Source organism: Symphalangus syndactylus, chromosome 14, assembly GCF_028878055.3.
Source record: "Symphalangus syndactylus isolate Jambi chromosome 14, NHGRI_mSymSyn1-v2.1_pri, whole genome shotgun sequence".
Classification (NCBI taxonomy): domain Eukaryota; kingdom Metazoa; phylum Chordata; class Mammalia; order Primates; family Hylobatidae; genus Symphalangus; species Symphalangus syndactylus.
Genome location: NC_072436.2, coordinates 117645306 through 117667810, shown reverse-complemented (window position 1 = coordinate 117667810; position 22505 = coordinate 117645306). Strand labels below are relative to the sequence as shown.

The 22505-nt window shown below is 63.6% G+C and overlaps 1 protein-coding gene across 1 annotated transcript in view; it reads left to right on the top strand.

Annotated features, from left to right (window-relative positions):
• CACNA1H (calcium voltage-gated channel subunit alpha1 H) overlaps window positions 1–22505 on the top strand; it is a 66039-nt gene that overhangs the window by 20749 nt on the left and 22785 nt on the right. The window contains exons 3-6 of the mRNA XM_063616962.1: window positions 18823–18934; window positions 19051–19184; window positions 19543–19640; window positions 22184–22343. Coding sequence (XP_063473032.1) covers window positions 18823–18934; window positions 19051–19184; window positions 19543–19640; window positions 22184–22343 — 504 coding nt within the window. The remainder of the gene's footprint in view (window positions 1–18822; window positions 18935–19050; window positions 19185–19542; window positions 19641–22183; window positions 22344–22505) is intronic.

The following is a 22505-nucleotide window of genomic DNA, read 5'->3' as shown; positions in this document are numbered from 1 at the left end:
ACCTTCCAGAATGCAGCAGAACAGCGTGTGTCCAGCCCCCAGCTGGGAGAGGAGAGGCGCCCAATGTTAGTTTAAAAAAAAATGACTCAGACAGTTCACAGAGCCTTCCTTTTCCTGCTGGCTTCCAAGAATTCCGATCTGACTTAATGGATCGAGTTGTTGGTGGATTGATTCAGACACGGACAAGAGCCAGGATGGTCAAGGTGGCGTGGCCCTGGCCTCGAGGCTCCCCGGGGCCCAGGTCTGCAGTCAGCTCGCGGTGGGCAGGCGGGGGGCCAGCGGGAGGCCCCCACCCCCACCTCCACCCCCAACCCCCACCTCCACCCCCACCCCCACCTCCACCCCCAACCCCCACCTCCATCCCCACCAGCCGGGCCTGGCCATGGCTCCGTGGTGGGTCTCAGGGCTGCAGGGACTGTGAGGCCAGCTAGGTGGTGGCTCTGCGTATCAGGAGGCCTGCTCTATGCGCAGATCAACTTCCACAGGCCTGCGTGACGTGAGGCCCCAATGTGCGCACAGGTCAACGCCCACTGCCCCGCGTGATGTGAGGCCCTACTGTGTGTGTAGGTGTGCCTACCAAGGGAAGCCCTCCTACATGTGGGGTCCCCTGCTGGGTTCTGGGGAGCCCCGGGAGGGCCACTCACCTTCCCTGCAGGTCCCGTTGGTAGTTTTGCGTTCTGCAGGCTGGTTGTGAGGCAGGGCTTTGAGGGGGTTGACAGGAGACAGGGTCTGGGGCCCTCAGGACTCCCCACTGCTGTGTCCTCGCTCCTGCTGGGCCCTGGCCTGGGCTGGATGCACCCCTGCCCCTCCACCCTTTAACCTCCAGCTCCTGAGCACCACCCACTCTGGGTCCCCGTCTGCATCCCCGTCTGCCTGCCATGTCCCGAGCTTGTCCTTCACTACCACTGCGCCCACCCCTGACAGCTGGCCCTGTCCATTTACTCTCATGTCCGAGAATCTGAAGCGGTCCCTGACACACACTAGTTACTCCGCAAATGCCTGAGGGAGGAGGAAGAGTCCAGGTTTCTTCCTAGAGGAAGATCCCGGGAGTGGGTTTTGAGGGCTGCGTAGGAGTGTTCCCAGGCTGGGGAGGTAGGTGGGCAGTGGGCGTTGCAGGCCGAGGGCAGGTTGGGCTGGGCTTGGGATGGTGCATTGAGAGGTGTGTGCCAGTGGCCCCTGCCCGTCTCAGGCAGACCCTGGGCTGCCATTCTTCCTGCCCGGACCCCCAGTGCAGGCTCTGCAACAGCCTGGAGTCTGACCCCAGTTCCTGCATCTGGACTTGGCCTGGGGGCTGCCATGCTTCCAGGACATCCTGGTGGCTGCTGGGTCCCAGCCCTGTTCGGGGAGGCGCCTCCCGCTCCCATCGCCCAGTCACGGGACGCGCCATGTCTAGTGTGCTCTGCTCTTTACACCTCATTGCAGATTGGCAGGCATAATGGCTCAGCTGGGTTCTAGACTTTGGGAATTTCAACCTAACCCATTAAACACAAGTGCTGTGTGGTTAGAGATGCTGTGCGGGGTTAGAGATGTTTGTGCTGGAGCCGCCCTGACTGTCGGTTCTGAGCGTGGAGCTCTAATTAGTGCCCGACGGGGCACCTCACCCACCACGGGAGGGCAGGGGCGAGGCACAGCAGCAACGGCTCAGAGCTTCCCTGCCCACCCTTGGGTCCAGCTGTGAGGACAGCCAGGCATGGGTCTGGGAGGGCTGTCCCCCCAGAGTGGGGTCAGCTGCTCGACTCGTGGCAGCCCCAGGGCCTCTGCATGGACCCCAGCTGCCGGCTCTTTCTGCAGGGTAGGCATGGCAGTGACCTGTGGCTCGGGCTGAGGAGGCCTGGGGCCAGTACTTCCCCCCATGCTCAGAGGTGACAGGCCTGGGCTGCTGTGGGGACCCCGAGAATGGCGTCTGGGTCTCAGGTAACCCCCGCAGCCAAGGGGTGCCGGGTTTGTCTGCACAGGCCCTGGAACCAGCCACTCTAGCAGTGAGCAGGGGGCTGATGGGGGTCCGGGGGCCGGCTGGGCACAGAGTCTCTGTGGCCCAGCAGGGGATGCACCATGAAGCTCAGTTTATCAGCCAAGAAAATCATGGTGCTTGGAGAGGAGCGGGGCCACCCCGCTGGGGAGCTGCCTCTGTCCTGCCTCCCCTCGGCCCTTCCCCCAAGTCTTCACCCCAGGGGACGAGATGGTGTGGCCTTCTGAGTGCCGAGTGTTCGTCTGCTGCAGCTGCTGTGAGGATGTTCCATGGACGAGGTGGCCTGGGTTTGGCTTAGGTGGGGGCTGCCTGGGGACAGGCAGAGTCCCCCAGGCTGGGAGGAGGCGCTGGAGGAGGCCTGGGCAGCCTCACTCCCTCCCCACAGGAGCTTCCCGCAGGCCGTCCGCACCTTCTCTGAACCCTACACTGAACCCTAAAGGTCACTGTGACGTCACAGGCTGCCACCTTCAGGCGTCTGTCCTGGGCGGCCCTGTTGGTCATTCCACTGACATTTACAAAGGACATCGGGGACTCTCGGACACTTGGATTTCTAGGTGACAAAGGCTGGATGGAGTTTGATTCCACCAGGCGCTGCTGTGCCCCAGGCCTCTCCCAGGGCCAACCCCCTCCAGGGCCGGGTCCCCTGCTGCCCGGGTCTCAGCCCCGGCCCTGACATTTACACACCGCAGCCGCCGGCAGCCTTGGAGACTCAGCCTGAAGTTCAGGGCTGAGAGCCCTCCTCATGGTACTGTGTGGGGACCGCATCTGACCGAGGCCCACCCTGCCTTCGCCCCGGAGTCTCCCAGGCTGGCACAGATAGCGGCTCATGGTCACACGTCTGTCATAAGTTTGAGGGCTGAATTCTGACCTGGGCAGAGAGTGGAACGAGCTCCAAGCAGGAAATGGGGTGTCGGGGTGGAAGGGAAGGGACCCCCCAGGGCAGACTTGGGAGGGGGCGTCTTGGTCTGCTTGGGCTGTGACAGAAATTCTGAGGACCTGGTGGCCAGGGACAGAGGCAGTTTGTTTCTCAGTTCAGGAGGGCCAGACGTCCCGGGGCAGGGCTGGGCAGGATCGGGCTCCACGGGGGCCGCTTCTGGGTGCAGACGCGTGCTTCTGCCTGTGTCCTCACGTGGTGGGAGGTGGAGGGGTCTCTCGGGGTCCTTGTTACAAGGGCATTAACCCCATTCCTGAGGGCTCCCCCGCTCCTGACCTCACCTCATCCCAATCACCTCCCAAAGGCCCCATTGGGTCTCAGCGTCTGAACTCAGTGGGGACGCAAACTCTCCGTCCCCAGCAGGTGTCCAGGCTGCCAGCACTGCCCTGTCTCCCTGGCCCCCCGTGTGGTCTCTCCTGCCCCCTCTCCCTGGGGCCTCCCCCACCCCCATTCCCTGGGGACACCCCATGGTCCCTCCCGGCTCCACCTGGGACCCCCCACTTGGCTCTCCTGCCCCGGCTCCTTGGATCCCTCCGTAGTCCCTCCTGCCCCCTCTTTCTGGACCCTCCCCCCATGGCCGCCCCAGCCGCCTCATTTACGGGCTGCTTCTGGTGCCCCCATATTCATATCTCAGAGTCCTAACCCACCCCCCCGGGTGCCTCAGAATGTGACTGTATTTGGAGATAAGGGCCCTTTAGAAAGGGGTTAGGATTAGGTGAGGCCACAGGGGGACACAGATGCAGGGGGTGACAGCGGCGTCTACAGGCCAAGGACAGCAGCCACAGGAGGAGCTGGCCCTGCCCACACTGTGGTCTCAGACTCCAGCCTCCAGGGTGTGGGAGAGTGAGCGTCTGTTGCCTCAGCCGCCGACATCCAGCAGACCAGCGTCCAGCCCCAGAGGGGCCACAGTGTCCCTCGGGTCCTTCCCTGCTCTCTGGCCGGAGCTGGCTCACCCCCGGATGCCCCTGCCCCTGTCTCCACCGAGCTCCAGAAGTCGGGGTTGGGGTGAAGAGATGTGGCAGAGTGGCCGGGGCAGGCAGGTGTGGCTGCTGGGGCAGAGGGAGGACCGGACGGTGGCATCTCCCCAGCAGGGTGGCCCCGCGCCCCTCCCAGCCCCACCATTTTCCCCAGGGGATAAACTGAGGCTCTGTGATCTCTGTCAGGTCACAGAGACCCTGTTGGGTGGTGAATGGGTGACCTGTGGAGGCTGTGGCGGGTATAGGGTTCAGCCCTTCCTGCACTCTGTTCCTCAGACCTGCCTGGGAAGCAAAACCACAGCACAGGCACCCCTGGCTGGGCCTGGCCGTCGTCTCCCCAGGAGTGAGAGCTGTGCTTTTATCTGATGCGCCTCCCGGGACTGGTGGAGCGGGTGTGTGGTGGCCCCTGTGGGTGGGGTTTGGCCTCAGGGGCTCCTGGGTTGGGTGAGTTGGGGGTCCCTGACCTCAGTCACCAGGATGTGGTGGACGGAAGCCCTGGCTGACCAGGCACTGGGGATTGGGGGATCCCCCCATGGAGTCTCCCGCCCCCGCGAGGTGGGGGATGTGGGAGAGCCGACCGAGCTGCTGCTGAGTGGCTGCTCCGTTCTCCTCGTTTATTTATTGATGTGTGTGTGTTGTTGTTGTTGTTGCTGGTGTGATCTCGGCTCACTGCAACCTCTGCCTCCCGGGTTCAAGCGATTCTCCTGCCTCAGCCTCCTGAATAGCTGGGATTACAGGCGCCCACCACCACGCCTGGTTAATTTTTGTATTGTTAGTAGAGACGGCATTTTATCATGTTGGCTAGGCTGGTCTTGAACTCATGACCTCAAGTGATCCATCCACCTCGGCCTCCCAAAGTGTTGGGATGACAGGCGTGAGCCACTGCGCCTGGCCTCTTTTTCTTTTCTTTTTTTTTTTTTTTTTTTTTTTTGAGATGGAGTCTTGCTCTGTCGCCCAGGTTGGAGTGCAGTGGCGTGATCTCGGCTCACTGCAACCTCTGCCTCATGTGTTCAAGCGATTCTCCTGCCTCACCCTCCCACGTAGCTGGGATTACAGGCATGTGCCACCACGCCCAGCTAATTTTTTTGTATTTTTAGTAGAGATGGGGTTTCACCATCTTGGCCAGGCTGGTGTTGAACTCCCGACCTCGTGATCCACGTGCCTCAGCCTCCCAAAGTGCTGGGATAACAGGCGTGAGCCACCGCCCCCGGCCCATCCTTGTTTTTTAATATACATCTGGTTGCCGGGTGGTACCGAGGGGGCTGGGCTCTGCAGGGACAGGGCTGAGGGGCGTCGTGTGGATGGACGGCTAGCGCACTGGGTGGCCTGGCTGGGTCCCTGTCCCTGCATACCAGGTGAGCCGGCTGCTGTGTGTGCACAGGCACGTGATGCGTGTCCGCGTTGCAGATCACAGGGTGTTGCAGGCCGGAGCTGGGTTTTCACACAGATTGAGACCAGGCGTCGCCCACGGAGCATGCGGAGGCAAGAGGGACTTGGGCTGCCGTGGGCTGGGGAGGAGGGTCCCATAGTTGGGGACAGAGCAGGGCAGGAGGGACAGACCGGGTGAGGAGGGGGCACCCCAGGTGTCTAAACCCCAGGTCTGTGGAGGCCTGAGGTCTTAAAGGAAATCCCCAGTGGTGGGACTGGAGGTGCCCTGGAGCATGGAGGGTGGGCCCGTGTCCTGGCGTCCCTGGCGTCCCCATATCCCCTCCGAGGCACAGCCACAGCCTCTGGGTCCTGAATAGGGGCTGCAGTCACAGCCGGGGCGTGGGGGGGGCCAGGGAGGGGCTGCTCTCCATAGCGCCTGGGGTGGGGAGTGGCCCACCTGGCCTTGGCTTTCCCGGGGCAGGGGTCCCCTCGGCCACCGCGTGGAGTAGGACGCGGGTAGGGAGGGGCCTGGGCAGGGCGGGCGGGGCAGGGAAAGATGAGATGCAGACTGGGGAGAGAGCGCAGGGTGCACAGCGGGGGCCGGAATGCTGCCGAGTGGGGGCCTTACGTGAAGAGGACCAGAGTGAAGTCAGCCCTGGTCCACAGCCACCCCTGCCCTGGACTGCCCGGGCCAGCACCCGACCTGGCTGCCAGTGTGCTGAGGACAGACCTGCTGGGCCGCGTTGGCAGGGGCTCGCCCCGTCTTCCCGCAGGAAAGAGCCTTGGTGGGACTGCTTCCGCCAGCTTCCAGGCCAGACCCAAGGGTGGAGCTCCAGGCCACGTTCCCATGGAGGGAGCGCCTGGTCCCCTGGGGTGGTCTCTAATTTGGGCCGCGGCAGCTGTGCAGTGGCGCTCAGGCAGTTATTTCTGGCCTGGAGAATTCCAGCCCGGAGCAGGCCCCACAGGCCTGTCCCCGGGGCGGGCAGTCGTCTTCCCCAAGGTCCCCTCCTGGCTGGGTTTCTGCTGCCCACGCCTTTCCCTCAAAGCCCGGGGGCACACAGCACCCTCGTAGGGGGACCAAGATGGGCAAGGGTGAGGCCAGAGGAGAGGAGCTCTCACCCGGCATGGCCGGCCCCTCCACTTCCCGCTCCCAGGACAAAGCCAGCCTGACCAGGTGGCCTTGACCTGGGGCAGCTGCTGAGCCCCCAGCGACGGTGGGAGCTGAGCCAGCGCTTTGATGCCTGCGTCGGCCAGGAGAGTCTTGGGGTCTGCTCCATTTCAGGCAGAACATCCTGGGTGGTCGTGCACCCAAGGTACTTGCCGGCGTGGCTGCACGCTGCCACCAAGTGGCTGGCAGGGCCACGGGCTTCTCGGCCTGCACAGCCAAGCTTCCCGCAGGCACGGAGACGAGGGCTGGGATCAGGCACTTTTCCACTCAATTATGCCTTGAAAAGTTCCCAAATCAAGCTCTTTATTAGAGATAAATAAGTATATTAGGTCTCTTCGTAATTAGCATGGCTTTTAAAATTGCGCGCAGTTAGAGGGAGCTGTCCGCGTGTGCTCCGGCTCCGTGGTGGTGCTGCGCGCCAAGGTCTCCTTCCGTCCATGGAGGTGGGGGACCCGTCCTTGTCTCAGGCCTGAAGAGGGCTGTGTGTTCTCCACTCGTGTGTGGGGTGAGCCCGGCCCGTGCACACAGGCAGCTACACATACATCACACACCCACACCCGGACACGCGTCTTACATCCCTATGCTGCCCTTACACACATGTGCCCCTCGCACACGCACGCTCCCCTCACACGCATGCTCCCCTCACACGCATGCTCCCCTCACACATGCGCCTTGCACACGCATGCCCCCCTCGCACACGCATGCATAGAGGCCCACTCTGCCGCCTGCCCTGGCTGCTGTGTGCTTCCGGCCCTCCCCGTCCCCCCACACAGATGGACGCGATGCTCCCCAGGGTGAGACATGGCCGCCCAGGTGAGCCTGGTGATTCCCCGGGCAGTGGCAGGGGCGGGGTCCGTGCCTGAGACAGCGCAGGCGATGTGATCGTTTTGGCCTCTCCGGTGGGTGGCAGATGGGAGGCTCTGCAGGGTGGAGGAGGCGAGCCTCAGCCCACCTGGGTGCAGCTCTGCAGACACAGAGGCGGAGGCCAGGGCTGCTCTCTGTGGGGCCCGAGTCTCCCGAGGACGTTGCGCATGGAGGAGCTTCGCTGAGACGGAATGTTCCGGCAGCCGGGAGTGAGCCGTCCCCTCATGGAGCGGTGACTTCAATCCCCCAGGTGGTGGCCTGTGGTGGGCGTGGGCTCCCCGCACCCCTGTGCTAGGGGCGGTGCTCTCCCACGGACAGCCCAGCCCCCACGCCCTCCTGTGACCTGCGGCGCCGGCTGGAGACAAACACTCCATGTTTGGCCGCTGCCCGGGCTCCCCACCCCCCACCGCCCGTGTGAGTCACGCAAGTCCCGGCGGCTGGCTCCGGCCACGTTCCCCTGGCCAGGCCCCTGGGGAGAGGGGCTCCCACATCGGAGGCCTGGCTGGGGTGAACGCTCCGGGCAGGCTGCACATTGACGCTCACAGCAGACAGGGGGTTGGCTGGGAGAGGCAAGGGTTGAGGACCAGGACAGGCCAGGAGAGCTCGCAGTCCTCCAACGAGGCGGTCAGTCATTGTGGCGGGACCCCCACCCTGGCCCTCCTCTGACGTTGCCCAGACCCTCCGTTCCCTGCCTGGGATGGGATGCAGGTGACCTCTGTGGAGCTGAGTCCTGAGTCCTGGGCCCAACCTGAGAGCTCCCCAGGTCAGGAGTCAGCCACGGGGTCCATGGGCACTGCAGGTTCTCAGGGGCGCAAGCCCACCTGTCCCATCTCTGGACAGCTCGGTCTCCAGGGCTGGTACAGGTGCCTGTGAAGGAGGCCCAGGCCCCACCCACCACCCCCACCCCCATCCTCCGTGACCCCTGACACCCCCAGCAACAGGGACTGGGGTGGGACACAGTGGGGCCCCAGGTGGCCGTTTCCGGGAAGTTCTGTGTCAGGCCTGGAGCCCTGAAACGCGGTACCCTCCACCCCCGTGCGGCTGTGGGAATCCTGGGGCTGCCCTTGGGAGCCGGCCTCCCCGGGACCCCCGACGGGTTCTGTTGGGTCTGATGGCACTGTGTCCCCCCACTTTTCCCCAGCACAGAGGGGTCCTCAGGACCTCACCCCTTCCTGAGTTAAAACCCTGCGGTGGCTTCTCCCGAGGGAGGAGACGGGCGTGGGGGCCGCCCTCAGCGTGGAGCCGGGGATCCCTCCCGGCCCCTCCCCCCAGCCCTGACCGGGCTTCCTCCTCCCTCGTCTCCATGGCAACGGCCTCCGGGGAAGGAAGAGAAACCTCCTTCAGTCAGCGCATCCCTGGCATCCCTGATCCTGGATCGTGTGGCTGCCTCGCCCTCCCCCTTCCCACCCAATCCCCTCCCGCTAAGAGGCCCCGCTGGAGAACAGGACACGTGCCTGTCGTGGCATTGGGGTTGGGGGTCTGGGGGAGGCGCCGCGCTCAGGGCAGGCGCTGGAGCTCCCCGGGCACCGTCCCGTCCTGCAGGTTTGATGTACTTTCTGTGGTCTCCCCAGTGAGGCTGGGGGGTGGCCCTGGGGGGAGTGTGCGAGAGCACGTGTATACATGGGTGTGCACGTGACCTGGCATGTTGCTCCCCCAGTGGGGTCTGTCCCGTCGCACCTGCTGGGAGACTCCAAAGTCTGCAAACATCTGGCTCCAGAATTTTGCCACTACAGAGGGAGACTGAATTAATTAATTCGCTCCTGGATCGGTTAATTAACAACAGGTGCTCTGGAGCCGTGTCCATGCCGCCTGGGGAAGGTGCATCTGCCTGGGCAGCCGTGGCTGCCCCGGTGCTTCATTGGATGCCAAGGGCAAAAGAGTCAAGGCCCGCTGGGCTGTGCCTGGCCCCTCAGGCCTAGTGGAGCTGGTAGGGGAGATGGGACACCAGCCCATTGCGCAGGGTGTAGGCGGGACTGCACTAGACTGCAGGGCGTCACTCCTGCCCACAGGGGGCTTCCGGTGCTTCAGGAATGGTCAGGCCCAGCCTGCCGCATGCACGGCAGACCCTGGCCAAGGCTCCGGCCCACTGGGTCCTTGACAGCTTTGGGCCTTACTGCTCGAGGCAGAGGCTGGACTGTGGAGGCCGGTAAGTGTGGGACCGAGGCTCAGGGGTGAATGGGGCCACCAGCCCCAGAGGACTCCAGGTGGCTTGGCCTGGGCACCTGTGCACAGCAGCTGTCCTGTTTTTGAGGGACATCCGTGGGGAGGGCTCATCACCTGCTGACCGGGGCTGCTCGTTTCTCGGCCCTCACCCTCATCCTCTGTGAGCCTGGGAGGAGGCACGGATGCCGCATCAGCCTCCGAGTGTCCCTGCCCTCTCGTGGGCATCCGGGCCCCCTGGTGGAAGGCAGGTCTCAAGGGGCTGGAGGGCGCCAGGAGTCATCACGTGGCCAGGTGGGTCCGGGGCATGTGGGGGCCTTCTGCCCAGCGAGAGTGGAGGCCACGTGGCAGGAGGAGGAGACAGCCCCACCAACCTACGCCTGCCCATGTGCCGGGTCTCAATTCCTGGTCCAAAGGGCGCCTTGAGTGGCGACTGCAGACAGGTGCGGGGCTCCAGTGGAGGGAAGCTGCCATTTAGAGGCAAAGCTGGAAACGCGGGCTGTGGTGATGACTGAGGTGAGCTTCACATACCACAGGGTTAGTCATTTTATTTATTTATTTATTTGACAACCAGCAGATTTTAAAGCGCACGGTTTAGCGACCTTCCTGTTGTTGAACCATCACTTCTGCCTAGTTCTAGAATGTTTCCCACGTCCCAGGAGGAAACCACGTCCCCATCAGCCCTCGCTGCCCAGCCCTGGTTGTCTCTACCCCGCTTTGTCTCTGGGTTTGCCTGTGTGGGACTTTCCGTGTGACATGTGGTCTTTCTGTGCCCAGCTCCTCCCAGCATCATGTTCCCGGGTTCACCCGCGTCGTGGCGTGTCGAGCTTCCTTCCTTTTCATGGCTGAGTAATATTCCGCCGTGGGACCAGACCACGTTCCGTGTGTTCATGGGTCTGTTGGTAAACACCAGGGCCGTTTCCACCGCTGGCCGTCGGGGTCACAGCCGCTATGGACACGCGTGGGCCCGTCTGTCGTGAGTGCCCGTTTCCTTTGTCCCTGGTGTAGGCAGGATTGGCGTTCATGGCCTCACCCACCGGTTATCTGGAGCTTGGGCGTGCCCTGGGTGGGAGCTGGACTCGTGGATGTTGTCTGTGGGTCCTGCCAGCAGCAGCCAGACTCCCACATGGACCCGGCCATCTGCAGAGGCCTCCCCCGAGTCTGCCTTTCTGGGGAACCCCGGAGATGCCCAGAAAGCCTAGTGGGGCACGGGGGTCCATGGCGGGTGAGTAGATGGTCGACGTGCATAGGGGCCGGAGGCGGGGCGTGTGCGGGCCGGGGTGTGCTGCGCTGATCCTCCCGGGGCTGCTCGGGGAGAGTCTGTTTCCTTCGTGGTGTTTGGATAAAAATGCGCGGCTCCCTCAGCGTGTCCCAGCGGGGCTGTTCAGAAGCTGGGCCCAGGGAGCCCGGAAGGCAGGGGCCGAGCCCTCCGTGACCGCACAGGCCAGACTCCCGGACATTGCGCTTTCATCATTGTACACGCAGGGCCTGGATTCGCCGTGCAGAAAGCCGGACGACGCCCGGCGGGGGGTGAACGTCAGAGGGTCTGTGTGGACTCCGCCCGCGTCCTGAATGCCCTCGACTTGTCCCTCCCCACGGCGTTCTCATCCTTGACTCTGCCCGCGTCCCGAGCGCCCTCGTCTTGTCCCTCCCCACGGCGTTCTCATCCTTGTCCCTCCCCGCGTCCCGAGTGCCCTCGTCTTGTCGCTTCCCACGGCGTTCTCATCCTTGTCCCTCCCCGCGTCCCGAGTGCCCTCGTCTTGTCCCTCCCCGCGGCGTTCTCATCCTTGACTCTGCCCGCGTCCCGAGCGCCCTTGTCTTGTGCCTCCCCGCGGCGTTGTCATCCTCCAGCGATTCCCCGGGAACGTCTCTGTACCTCTGCACACAGGTGCACACACACACGCCCCTCGAGATGGCCTGCACTGTGGCTTCTGTCGTGAATCGGGTCACGTGTCCTCTGTGACTCGGTCCTGATGCCCACGGCACCACCATCTCCTTTTGGGTGGCCACGTAATGCTTCCTGGCCGGGTGAACGTGCCACGTCAGTGGAGGTATTCTGCCCTTCTAGCTCTTCTCGATACAAGCAGTGCGCCCTGGCTCTCAGGGCCGGGACCACCACCGTGACCGGCAGACTTCAGGGCAGTCGGTCCCGCCCCCGTGGCCTCGAGGGTCCTTTGGAGCTGCCGGGTTCTGAGTGGGGGTGGACACGGGCACAGAGCTGGAGGGTCGAGGCTCTGCGAAGGCGGTGCGCTGAGGCGTATCGCTCTGACCAGGCGGCCGGTTCCTGGGGATCTCCTGTGCCACCCACTGACTCCCAGGGTCTGTGGCTGGCCCGGCCTCTCCTGGCTCTCTTGATGTGGGACCAAATCTGTTGCTTCCCCTGCGGCAGAGGCGACGGAGTGCCTCAGAGCACGCGACCGTCCCCTCTGCACTGCGGGCTGATAGCTCTTGTGGGAATGGGCTTCCCCCATGCATACACGTAGGTTGTCTTCTTGAGCAAATCAGGAAAGTAAGGTTGAGTGTTCCTGAGAATGAGGGCCGGGAGGGGAGGAGGCGGCCAGCGCCGCGTGGGGCCGTGGGCAGAGCGGGCAGGGAGGGAGCGGCGTCAGCCTTGGCACCCTCTTACCCTGGGCAGGGAGGGTTTTGCCCAGTCATGGGTGGGTGCAGAGACGGAAGCACGTGGCTAAGAGTCCTGGCTGCCTGTGACCTCAGCTGCAGTCAGTGCCCTGCAGGGCATGGGGTCCTGAGTGGGGGGCTGTGGCCCACCTTGCTCTGGGCTTCTCCTTCCTGCTGTGGGTGCCTTCCCCGCCCACACCCCTGCCCCTGGTTCAGGCTGCTTGTGCCCAGCTGTTGCAGATTTGGCCTAATGGGGCTCAGCTGGCTGAGCAGATTGCTCTGGGGGACAGCCGGTGGGGCGGGAACGGCCCAGCCTCCCGATCCTCCCAGCTGCAGAGCTGGGACCCCGGCACCGATGTCAGGATGCAGCCGAGCAGGGAGCCCCGCTGGGATCCCTGGAGGCCACAGCCCTGCTTGGGGGCCACTCTGACCATAGAGGAGGAGCCAGGCAGCAGCCGCACCTGGAGACATCCATCCCTTCGCTGGGCTAGCGCTGCTACAGTCCCCTCCCCGGTGGTCTGAGGAGCTGAGGCTGGCCTATGGCTTTGACGCCTTAACCGTCTCTTGAGGAGGGGCACACAGCCCCCCCTCGGTTCCTCTGTAGAAACGTCTGTCCTGACCTTCTTTCGGCAAATGTGGAGGCCTTGGTGTGGTGAGAATGTGTCCTCCAGGGCCAGCAGGGGCCAGGCTGAGCCGTGACAGTCAGGAGAGTAGGTGGAGGGGCTTGTACTGCAGGAGGGTCTGCATAAAACCTGTCAGCGCCAGAAAGATGAAATAGCCGTTTTTACAGATGGGGAAGCTCAGGCTTAGAAAGGGGGAGGCGCGCAGGTGGAGGTAGAATTGGGGTCAGGCTCTTGCCCCACGGCCCTGGCTTGAGGATTAGTCATGGGGCAGGGTCAGGGAGGCCCTGGCCCCAGGACACCTGAGCCAGCAGGTCTGGGCGGGCCTGGGAGCTGATGTCACCGGGGATGTTAGCTGATGTTTCGGGTTGGGATGGTCCAGGACCACCCTTTGGGCCACGCTCGTCCCACAGTATGCGGGCTTCTGAGGAGCCCCTGTCCCGACCCAGGATCCTGGAGACCGCTGGCTCTGGGGAGAGGGGTCCCACAGCACCTCAGGGCTCAGTCGGCACTGTTCGGGGGCCTGGCAGCCCCGACATTGGCTGAGCCGCCCTGAGACTGGCTCCTGGCCCCAAGAATCCCAGGTCTGCAGCACCTTCGGCACGGAGATAGCAGCTGCCAGGGTTCCCCCCACTCCCAGACACTCCCCCCCTCACCCAGCAGCGAGAATGCAGGCCTTGCTGCCCCCCACACAACAGGCAGTGGCTCTGGGGCTACCCACGCCCACATCCAGGGGCCGGGAGAAAATGGCACCTTCAGAGCTGTGTGCCTTCAAGCTGGGAAGAGCAGTTTGGGAGTCTTTTCCCTCCTCGACTCCCCACAGATGAGAAAACAGGGATCAGTGGAGCAGCTCCAATAAAGGCCGGGAGGTCGCTTCCTCACCCCCTCATGGATGTGTCCCCCACACCTAACCCCAGCCCTCCCAGCTCTGGTACATACAGGATGGGCCCAGGCGAGGCTGCTGCTTCAGCACCACGGACAGCAGCCGCCGCAGCACTGCCCGCCCTGCGGTCACACCTCCTGGCCCGCCAGGGACTGGCATTTGCAGTTCGCTGGAGCTGGGCCCCTTGGAGGGCCCCCCAGGTCCTGAGAGCTGAGGGGCCTTCTATGGACCTTGGTGTGGGCCCGCATGGCCACAGGCGGTGCCTGTGTGGGAAGGGGAGCCACAGAAAGGAGGCTGGGGGGCTGCCTTTGTTCCAGGGTTCCGAGGGAAGCAGCGGTCTGCAACGGGAAGCCTGTGGGGGTGAGAAAAGCAGTTCTTCTCCCAGAGACTGAGGAGCTGGTGTCCCTGAAGCATCCTGGGCGGGACTGGTTTTCTTCATGGGGGTCAACTGGGGAGGCCCGGCCCCCGGCAGGGCTGCAGGAATAGGAAGGGGGCTTAGCGTCTGCCCAGCCCCTCAGAAGTGCACAGGCCTGGAGACCTGAGGAAGGGGAGGTGGCCAGGCTGTGCTGGACCTGGTAGGTGCTCTGAAGAGTGTCTTTTTTTTTTTTTTTTTTGAGATGGGGTCTTGCTCCGTCCCCCAGCCTGGAGTGCAGTGGCACGATCGTGGCTTACTGTGGCTTTCACCTCCTGGGGTCAAGCGATCCTCCCACCTCAGCCTCCCGGGTAGCTGCCACCACACCCAGCTGATTTTTTTGTTAAATATTTTGTAGCAATGGGGTCTCACTGTGTTGCCCATGCTGGTCTCAGACTCCTGGGTTCAAGTGATCCTCCTGCCTCAGCCTCTCAGAGTGCTGGGATTACAGGTGTGAACCACCGCGCCCAGCCTGAAAGCACTGATTTTAGAGTGTGGGGCTGGGGGACAGGATGGATACTGTGCCTGAGGGGTATTTCATCAGACAGGACCCCACCTCCGAGGGAGTCTTCAGCCCTGTTCCCCTGTTCAAGCCTCTCTGTGGGGAGTTTTCTCCGTTATGAGCTCCCGGCCTGCATTGTGGGGCACGTGAGCCCAGTCCAGCGGGGGCCGCCTGGGGAACATGTCACCCAGGCCAGACTCCGGGGGCTGGAGAAGGCCCCTGTGGTCCCCCCAACCTTGGTCTGTCAGAAAAGAGGAGAATCACTGAGGTCCTGGGGCTTGGTCCAGGGAGATGAAGGAGCGAGGGTGGGTGGGGGCGTTGCTGCTGGCTGGGCATCAGGGTCTGGTGGTGCCTCCCTGCCTGAGGGGGACCCCGTAGCCGAGACCACCTCCCTGCGCCGCTGCCCGGCTATTCCCTGGCTGGGTTCCCTGACCGTTCTGCCGCCCTGCAGCCACCAGGCCCCCCCCCCCCCAGGGCTGTTCCCGGCCACATTGGCCTGCCTTCCTCCGACCCGCAGTGGAAATTGATTCTAATTTGTAGAAGTTGATTTGAAACCTAAAGGAATTTTTAATTACAACCCAGAAAATCCATCTGTATAATTAAGCCTCCAGAAGTCACCAGGCTCTGTGCGATGCAGCCGCCCGACATTGCCTGTCCTTAGCTGCCCACAGAAGTGTGGCTGGGATGGCGTGACACATGAGGGCCAGCCTGCTGAGCCCGGAGCTGCCCAAGCCCCTGCCGGCCTGTGCGGGATGTGGGACCTGGGCTGGCTGCTCCCCTCTCTAGGCAGAGCCCCAGGGGGCACTGGGACCTGGTATATCTGGCAGTCCCTCTCCAGGGCAGGGAGGGCTGGTGGCTGGGGTGTGACCCAGTTGGGAGGCGCCCAACACGCCTGCCTGTCACGTCCTCTGTTGTGAGAGGCCTCCTTGGGGCCCCCCAGACCCTGCTACACCACCGTCCCCTCCAGAGCTGCCCACAGGCACAGGGGTGGGGTCCCCCAGACCATGCTACACCACTGTTCCCTCCAGAGCTGCCCACAGGCACAGGGGTGGGGTCCTTGTCATTGGAGGAGCTCTCTGGGATTGTGGGGCTAATTTCGGGTGGGTGCTGGGGGAAGGGGAGGCAGACAATCTATGCTGGGTAGGGGCCCTGCAGATCCAAGAGCTGCGACCCGTCAGGCTGGCCTCAGGCACACTCGGGGTCTCGGTGACCCAGCAGGCTGGCCCGGCTGTGTGGCCTCAGGCACACTCGGGGTCTCGGTGACTCAGCAGGCTCAACTTTGGGGTTGCCATTGTCGCCAGGCTTAGCTCGGGAGGCCGTCTGCAGCTGGGGTGTCTGCAGGCCCAACCTTGCCCCTCTAAGGCCTTCAGCTGTGTGTGTGATTTTGGGGGACGGGGTGCGCCTGGGTGGGGGGGGCTCACTGGAGCCACACCCCTGCTTGGAAAAGACAGTGCCCCATCCCCCACTAAACCAGAGGGTCTGAGAGGTCGGGGAGGGGCACCCTCCTGGCTTCCCTTGCGGCCAGTCACAAAGGCTTGGGGTGGGTCTCAGTGGCATGGCAGAGGGGGCAAAGGTGTCCAGGTGGGACCCTGGGCTGGGGACTCCTAGCCAGCTGTCTTTAAGGAGTTGCTGGACACTCGGTCCCACCCACCCCTGCCAGCCCCTCCCTGCCCTGGACAGCTCTCATCGTGACTGGCACTGGCTGCCCGGGGCTGCGACACCATGCACTCCACTCTGCCAGCTGGACTGGCTTAGAGACGGCTGGTCAGGGGTGCCGGCCCCTTCCCTTCTGTCCCCATTGGGCCCTGCGCCTCAGGGTTTGGACCAGGTCCAGAAGTCAGCGTTCCCCTCAGTGCCAGGGAGGCTATGCCATAGCTTTAGCTCAAAGTCCTGAGCTGGCTGGGATGGCAGGAACTGCCAGGGTCAGGCGAGTGGCTGGGGGCCGGCCGGGGTGCAGGGAGGGTGTGAAGGGCCTTGTGTCCAGGTAGCCCCTAGCCTAGGGCACCCCCCGCTCCAGCCTGGACATTTCTGGGGGGTCTCCGGGGTGATCTCAGAGCAAACATGGGGGGCAGGCCTGGGAGAAATCGGGCAACGGCTGGAGACATCTGGAGGTGGGTCTCAGCCCTGAGTCCTGGAGTCCAGGGGTGGCTGGAAACCGCCTGCTTTAGCAGTGGAATGTGTGTGTGCTGGTTGGGAGCCGGCCCAACTTGAAGGAGAGTGTGGAGAGAGAGGGGACAGAGAGGCGGCCCCAGGCATCCATGGGACAAACAGTCCCACAACCCCCATTGGGTAGATGGGTAAACTGAGGCCTGGGTTGTCCTGTCCCGGAGAGTGCGGAGAGAGGAGACAGAAAGGCGGCCCCAGGTATTCCATAGGACAAACAGTCCCACCACCCCCATTGGGTAGATGGGTAAACTGAGGCCTGGGATGCCCTGTCCCCAGGGAGAGGCAGTGCCATCTAGAAGACCCATGGCTCAGCCAGGCTGGGGTAGAGTGTGGTGGGGGCCCAGGTCAGGGAGCACCATTCCCTACACCTGCCTCTGCTATGTCCTGTTCTGGCGGGGTGTCTTTGAGCTCCTTCCGGCCAGCCTGTTCCGTTTACCCAAGAAAACCCTTCCCCTCGGGCAGTGATGGCCCTCAGAGATGCAAAGACAGTCTCCAGCCGCCCCCGCAGAAAGGTGCTATTTGCAGCAGTTAGGGGACGAAGGTGCCCGAGGCTGGTGGCAGAGCCACCATCCACCATCGCTCCCTTGCACCAGTGCTGGGTCAGGAGGCCGGGAGAGGCCAAGGGGCCTAGCACGGCTTCCATAGCGGGGCCTCGGCTCCTGCCCCCGCCACCTTGAGCAAGTCACGCAAACCCCACCCCCACCTCGTCCAGCAAGGATCGTGCTCCGAGGCTTGCTGTGAACCCACTCACACACTCTGGCCGCTGGGCTCGCAATGGGTGCGTCATCGGTAGGCGGCAGTGCGTGCTGTGGCCTCGCCCACCTACGGGACAGCGGTGTGGCCGTGCCAGCATGCCAGCTGCCTTGGTGGGAGGCTGATTTCGGCTTCTTGCAGCCGTGTTACAGCAGAGGCGCCTGTTACTGCTGAACCCATTAAGTGTAATTACCGCACTCTTGGCGGGAATACATAATTACATTGGTGGTCTGGAGCCGTGGCACTGGCATCAAATGCTGACCTGCTAGGAGGCTGGGCCCTGGCTTGGTGGGAGGGAGAGTTCCGGGATGGGCTGCCGGGGTCTCTGGGGGAGGGGCTCCAGGCTGGAGTGACAGGCGGGGGCAGAGAAGGCCCTCGTCACCGAGCCTCTTCCCCTCCTACCGTGGCAGCTGCCCTTGCTGTCATCCCTGAGAGTTTGAGACACTCAGACCCCGACCCCAGTGCTGCACGCAGCACCCAGAACCGCCACTGTAGTGAGCATGGCCCGTGTTGGGCAGGGGGCGCTGCTGCTACCATCATCCGGGTCCCAAACAGGCCTGCCAGGGGTGAGGGGGAGCCGCGGGCGCTGAGGCCTGTGGTCTGCGCCAGGTGGGTGCTAGGAAGCGTCAAGCACAGGCCCAAGTCCAGAGCCAGGGGTGGGGGCGGCCACCAGGCCGCCCCTGAACCAGCTGTGAGAGGATGCCCAGCTCTGTCCCCTCCTCAGTTCCCACGTGTTGGGGACGGCAGGGACTGGCAGAGCTGGTGCCTGACTTCCCAAGGGTGTTCACTGACAAGTTGGCGTTTTCCAAATGCCGACTTCTGTGTACCTTAAGGAAGGTCCCTCCGGGTCCACAGTCAGCCGGTGAATTGCCCCTCCCTCCTTCCTCTGGTTCCCTGGTCAGGATGGGGCCGCGCAGCCCTGGGACAGGGGCCCCGAAAAGCCTGCCCCGAGTGTGCGGCCGTCCAGTCCTGGAGGGTGGGACGCGGAGTCCTGTCCGGTGGGTTGCATGGCGGTGCCCCGACATTCTCCCTGCCCTGGGGCCTTCCCAGTTGCGCAGGGCGCCCTGTCTGCAGCCTGGGCCCCACGTGGGCAGCTAGGCCCTGGGAGTCTTGAGTGGCCCTCACTGGGGCCTCACTCCTGATGCGGCCAGCGCACCGAGGGCTCCTGCACCCCGCTTTCCTGATGAGCCAACTCCGGGGGCCTAGGGGCCGGGCCTGGAACGGAGACCCCCACGGAGCAGAGCCCGGCCAGGCGCAGGCCCCAGGCGCCACCTGGTGGCTGCTTTCGGGAGGGGGTCCCCAACCCATCGTGGACGCCCCCACGCGCGCACACCCATGGCAGGGCACAGGCTGACCGGGCGGGCATTTGGAGGGCCTCGTGGGGGCGGGCCCCGGGCCGCGCCGGTGTGCTCCTTAACCCACGGCGACACGTGGTTTGAGCACGTGAGCATGCTGGTAATCATGCTCAACTGCGTGACCTTGGGCATGTTCCGGCCCTGTGAGGACGTTGAGTGCGGCTCCGAGCGCTGCAACATCCTGGAGGTGAGGGGCGGGACTCGGGTTGTGGCGGGGCTGGGATTGGGGCGAGGTTCAAGTGGGGCGGGGGGTGGAGGGGGAGCGGGCTGAGCTGAGCCGTTCCGTGATCCCTCCTCCCGCAGGCCTTTGACGCCTTCATCTTCGCCTTCTTTGCGGTGGAGATGGTCATCAAGATGGTGGCCTTGGGGCTGTTCGGGCAGAAGTGTTACCTGGGTGACACGTGGAACAGGCTGGATTTCTTCATCGTCGTGGCAGGGTAGGCGCCGCCTTGGAGAGGCCACAGCGCTGGTGAAGGGGCCCCGCCCCACCCCACAGGGATCCCTGTGTCCCACCTGTAAAGAAAAATGGGAGGTGTCTTCTAGAGGGATCCAGGTAGAGCCAGGGACCCTGTCTGGGACTCCGGAGACCCCCCCTCCTGGGCGCAGGTGAGGGAGGTGGCCTCCTGGTGTGACCAAGTGTGCTCCTGCTACCTTGGGGCCCATCCTGGCCGGTACAAGGTCCTCCGGGTGCCGGGCTGGCCGGCTCGATGCCTGCCCACCCTGCTGTGCACCCCAGCCCCACCCCGGGCCACCCGGGCCCCTCATTGAGCTGCTCCCCTTCGGCCCCGCCCCCAGCATGATGGAGTACTCGTTGGACGGACACAACGTGAGCCTCTCAGCTATCAGGACCGTGCGGGTGCTGCGGCCCCTCCGCGCCATCAACCGCGTGCCTAGTAAGTGATCGGCCCCAACTGGGCTTGAGACTAACAGGCCTGCATGTCCGCCAGCCCTACAGAGCCCTCGAAAGGCACAGGAACACAGGACTGGGAGGTGAAGGTTACCAGGCACTCTGGCCCCAGCCCAGACCCCAGCACTGGGGTGGCCCCCGCCGCTGTCCATGGGCCTTGCATGTCAGGGGAGAATCAAGCTGGCGTGTGGGGGGCAGTCAGCAATCACAGGGTCCCTGGCTCCCACATGGCCGAGTGACAGGGGCCACTCTGAACCTGGGGTTCCTCCTTTGTATGGCATCTAGGATAAGGCTGGGGGCCAAGCAGATCCCTGGTGGCTTTGCTGTCTGGCGCATCCTGGTGTGGCTCACGGCTGGTGGAGGCACTCTTGTGGGTGTGGCTCAGCTCATCTGAGGGCTCTGTGCAGCCCCGCCTTCACACCCACACAAGCGAGGGGAGAGCCTGACACCTGTCCTGAGGACAGCTCACCCTCCCCACCCACCACTGCTTCTGGCCCCCACCCTCCTGCCAGGATCCCCACCCAAGGGAAGAGGGGAAGCTGGCTGGCCAGGGCTGGGCCTCCATGTGCCCTGCTGAGCAGCTGATTTTCTAGAAGGAAGGCTGGAAATCCTTCAGGACTTGGCCAGTAGGTGTGAGGAGGGGGTCTGGTGGAGAGGAGCTGCTGTGTGTCTGCTGTGCGCTGGGCGTGAGGGGAGGTGGAGGAAGAGTTTCCGGGAAGTCACATGCCTGCTTGTTTGGGAAAGATCCTGTCAAATCCGGGCCACCCACCTGCATCAGGGGATGGGGTGGGATCGTTCTTTAAAGCGCTCAGGGCTGCATTCAACTGCTCCAGCTCCTGGGGGTCGGTGCGGCCCCCACGAGGCCGTACCAGGCGCGAGTGCATACTGCGTGTAGATGTGGCCCCGTGTGTGCACGTGCAGGTATAACGACCTTTCTGGCTGCCTGACCTGGGTCCTGGTGGCCGTGGCACTCAGGGCTTGACCTACAGCAACCCCCCAAAGTCACAGACCCCCAAGACTAGGCACTCGTTCCCATGGGGCCTCTGGCTTCCCGAAGGGCAGGTGGGTCATCCTTGTGCCGCTGGTCCCTGAGCCTGCCGTCCACCTGCCTGCCTTGGTTGTACTGTGCGGCTCAGATAGGGCTTGAATACTGTGTGACTGAGCAACTAACTGAGCCTGAACCTCAGTTTCTCCTGGAATAGTGGAGTACAGGGGTACCCATGACCCCAAGGGTGGCTGAGCATGTGGTGAGGGGACACATGTGTGGCTCTTGGCCCTTTGCCCGGTACCCACCGTATGCTCAGTCTGCACACCGGCCTGGCCCCACCTGTTGAAGCATGAAGCAACCCAGCACACACAGCCCCTTCCACAGATGTTTACTTTTCCGGTTAAATTCCCAGAGTGGCCCTAATTGTCGCCAGCAGCCTGGCCTCCTGGGGACCTGCTCCTGCCCCAAGGAGGGAACTAGGGAATTCTTCCAGGGTGAATAATACGCCCCTCATAATGAGGATACATTCAGGGCAGCATCCCGTTCTGTTGGCTTGGGGTCCACTCTGACCTCTAGATCATCTGTGATCTTTGAGGCAGTTGCAGCCTGGCCAGGGCAGTGCTCACTGATTGTCTGCTCCTGTCGGCTCTTTTGACACTTCAGTGCCCCTCCTGGCTCTGACTCACCCTTGTGACCTGAGGGACCCGTTTTGCCATTGATACCCCTGGGTGCTGGGTGAGAACTCAGTGTCCCCAGGTTCCTGGCCCAGGGCTCTACCTGCTGCCTTAGCCTGGCCCTTGCTTAAATTTGGGGGAAAGGACATCTTGGGGAGCAGGCCCAGGATGGAGCGAGGGGTGCATGGGACTTGGCTGACCCACTTGCTGGATTAATGTGGAGTTCACGTAGCCCATAGCACCCAGGACCGATGGCTTCAGTGCTACCTCCTGAAAAGCCACTGCCTGTCCTCCCCACCGCCCCCAGCAGCCTCTCTCTGAGACGGGGCTCTGCTCTGGCAGGATTCTCACTGGGAATCAGACAAAGTTTTCAGGATCCCAGACCTGCTGCAGAGACCCCAGGAGGCAGCCCACCACCTGAGGTTCTGGGGCCCCCGAGGCTGCTGCTGCCTTGATGGCAACTTCAGGGCCGCCAGACAAACCTTGAGGGCCACTGGGCTCTGCCTGGTCATCCCGAGCCTGAGTTGCTGCGGCCAGTCTCCTGCCTCCACTCCTGCTCCTCCACACCCCAGCCCTCCAAAAGCAGCAGACCTGCTGCCCTGGGATGGTTGGAGGTGCAGACCTGGTGCCCCTCCGGATGCATGTCAGACCCCAGAGTGTCAGCGTCCCTGGAGGCCGGCGGTGGTAGGGGGGAGTCCTGATCACACTAGGGGTGCGGGAAAGTCACCAGGGGACGGCCCGAGTCAGCGTGTGGTGGGCATGGACACCCACTGTGAACAGTGGATGGGGCTCGGGTCCCGGGAGGGGCTGCAGCCCTGAGGACACTCCTGCAGGGCTTAGTGCCAATGCCGACCCTGCTGCCTACAGGCATGCGGATCCTGGTCACTCTGCTGCTGGACACGCTGCCCATGCTGGGGAACGTCCTTCTGCTCTGCTTCTTCGTCTTCTTCATTTTCGGCATCGTTGGCGTCCAGCTCTGGGCTGGCCTCCTGCGGAACCGCTGCTTCCTGGACAGTGCCTTTGTCAGGTGCCCAGGCCCTGCCCCCGTGAGGCCCCTGCCCAGATGGCCCTGCCCACCATGCAGATAATGCACTGTGTGGCTCCACCCAACACACGGTCTCTGCCCAACATGGCCCCGCCCACCATGTAGTCACTGCCCCCGCCACTCCCATCCCTGACGTGACTCCGC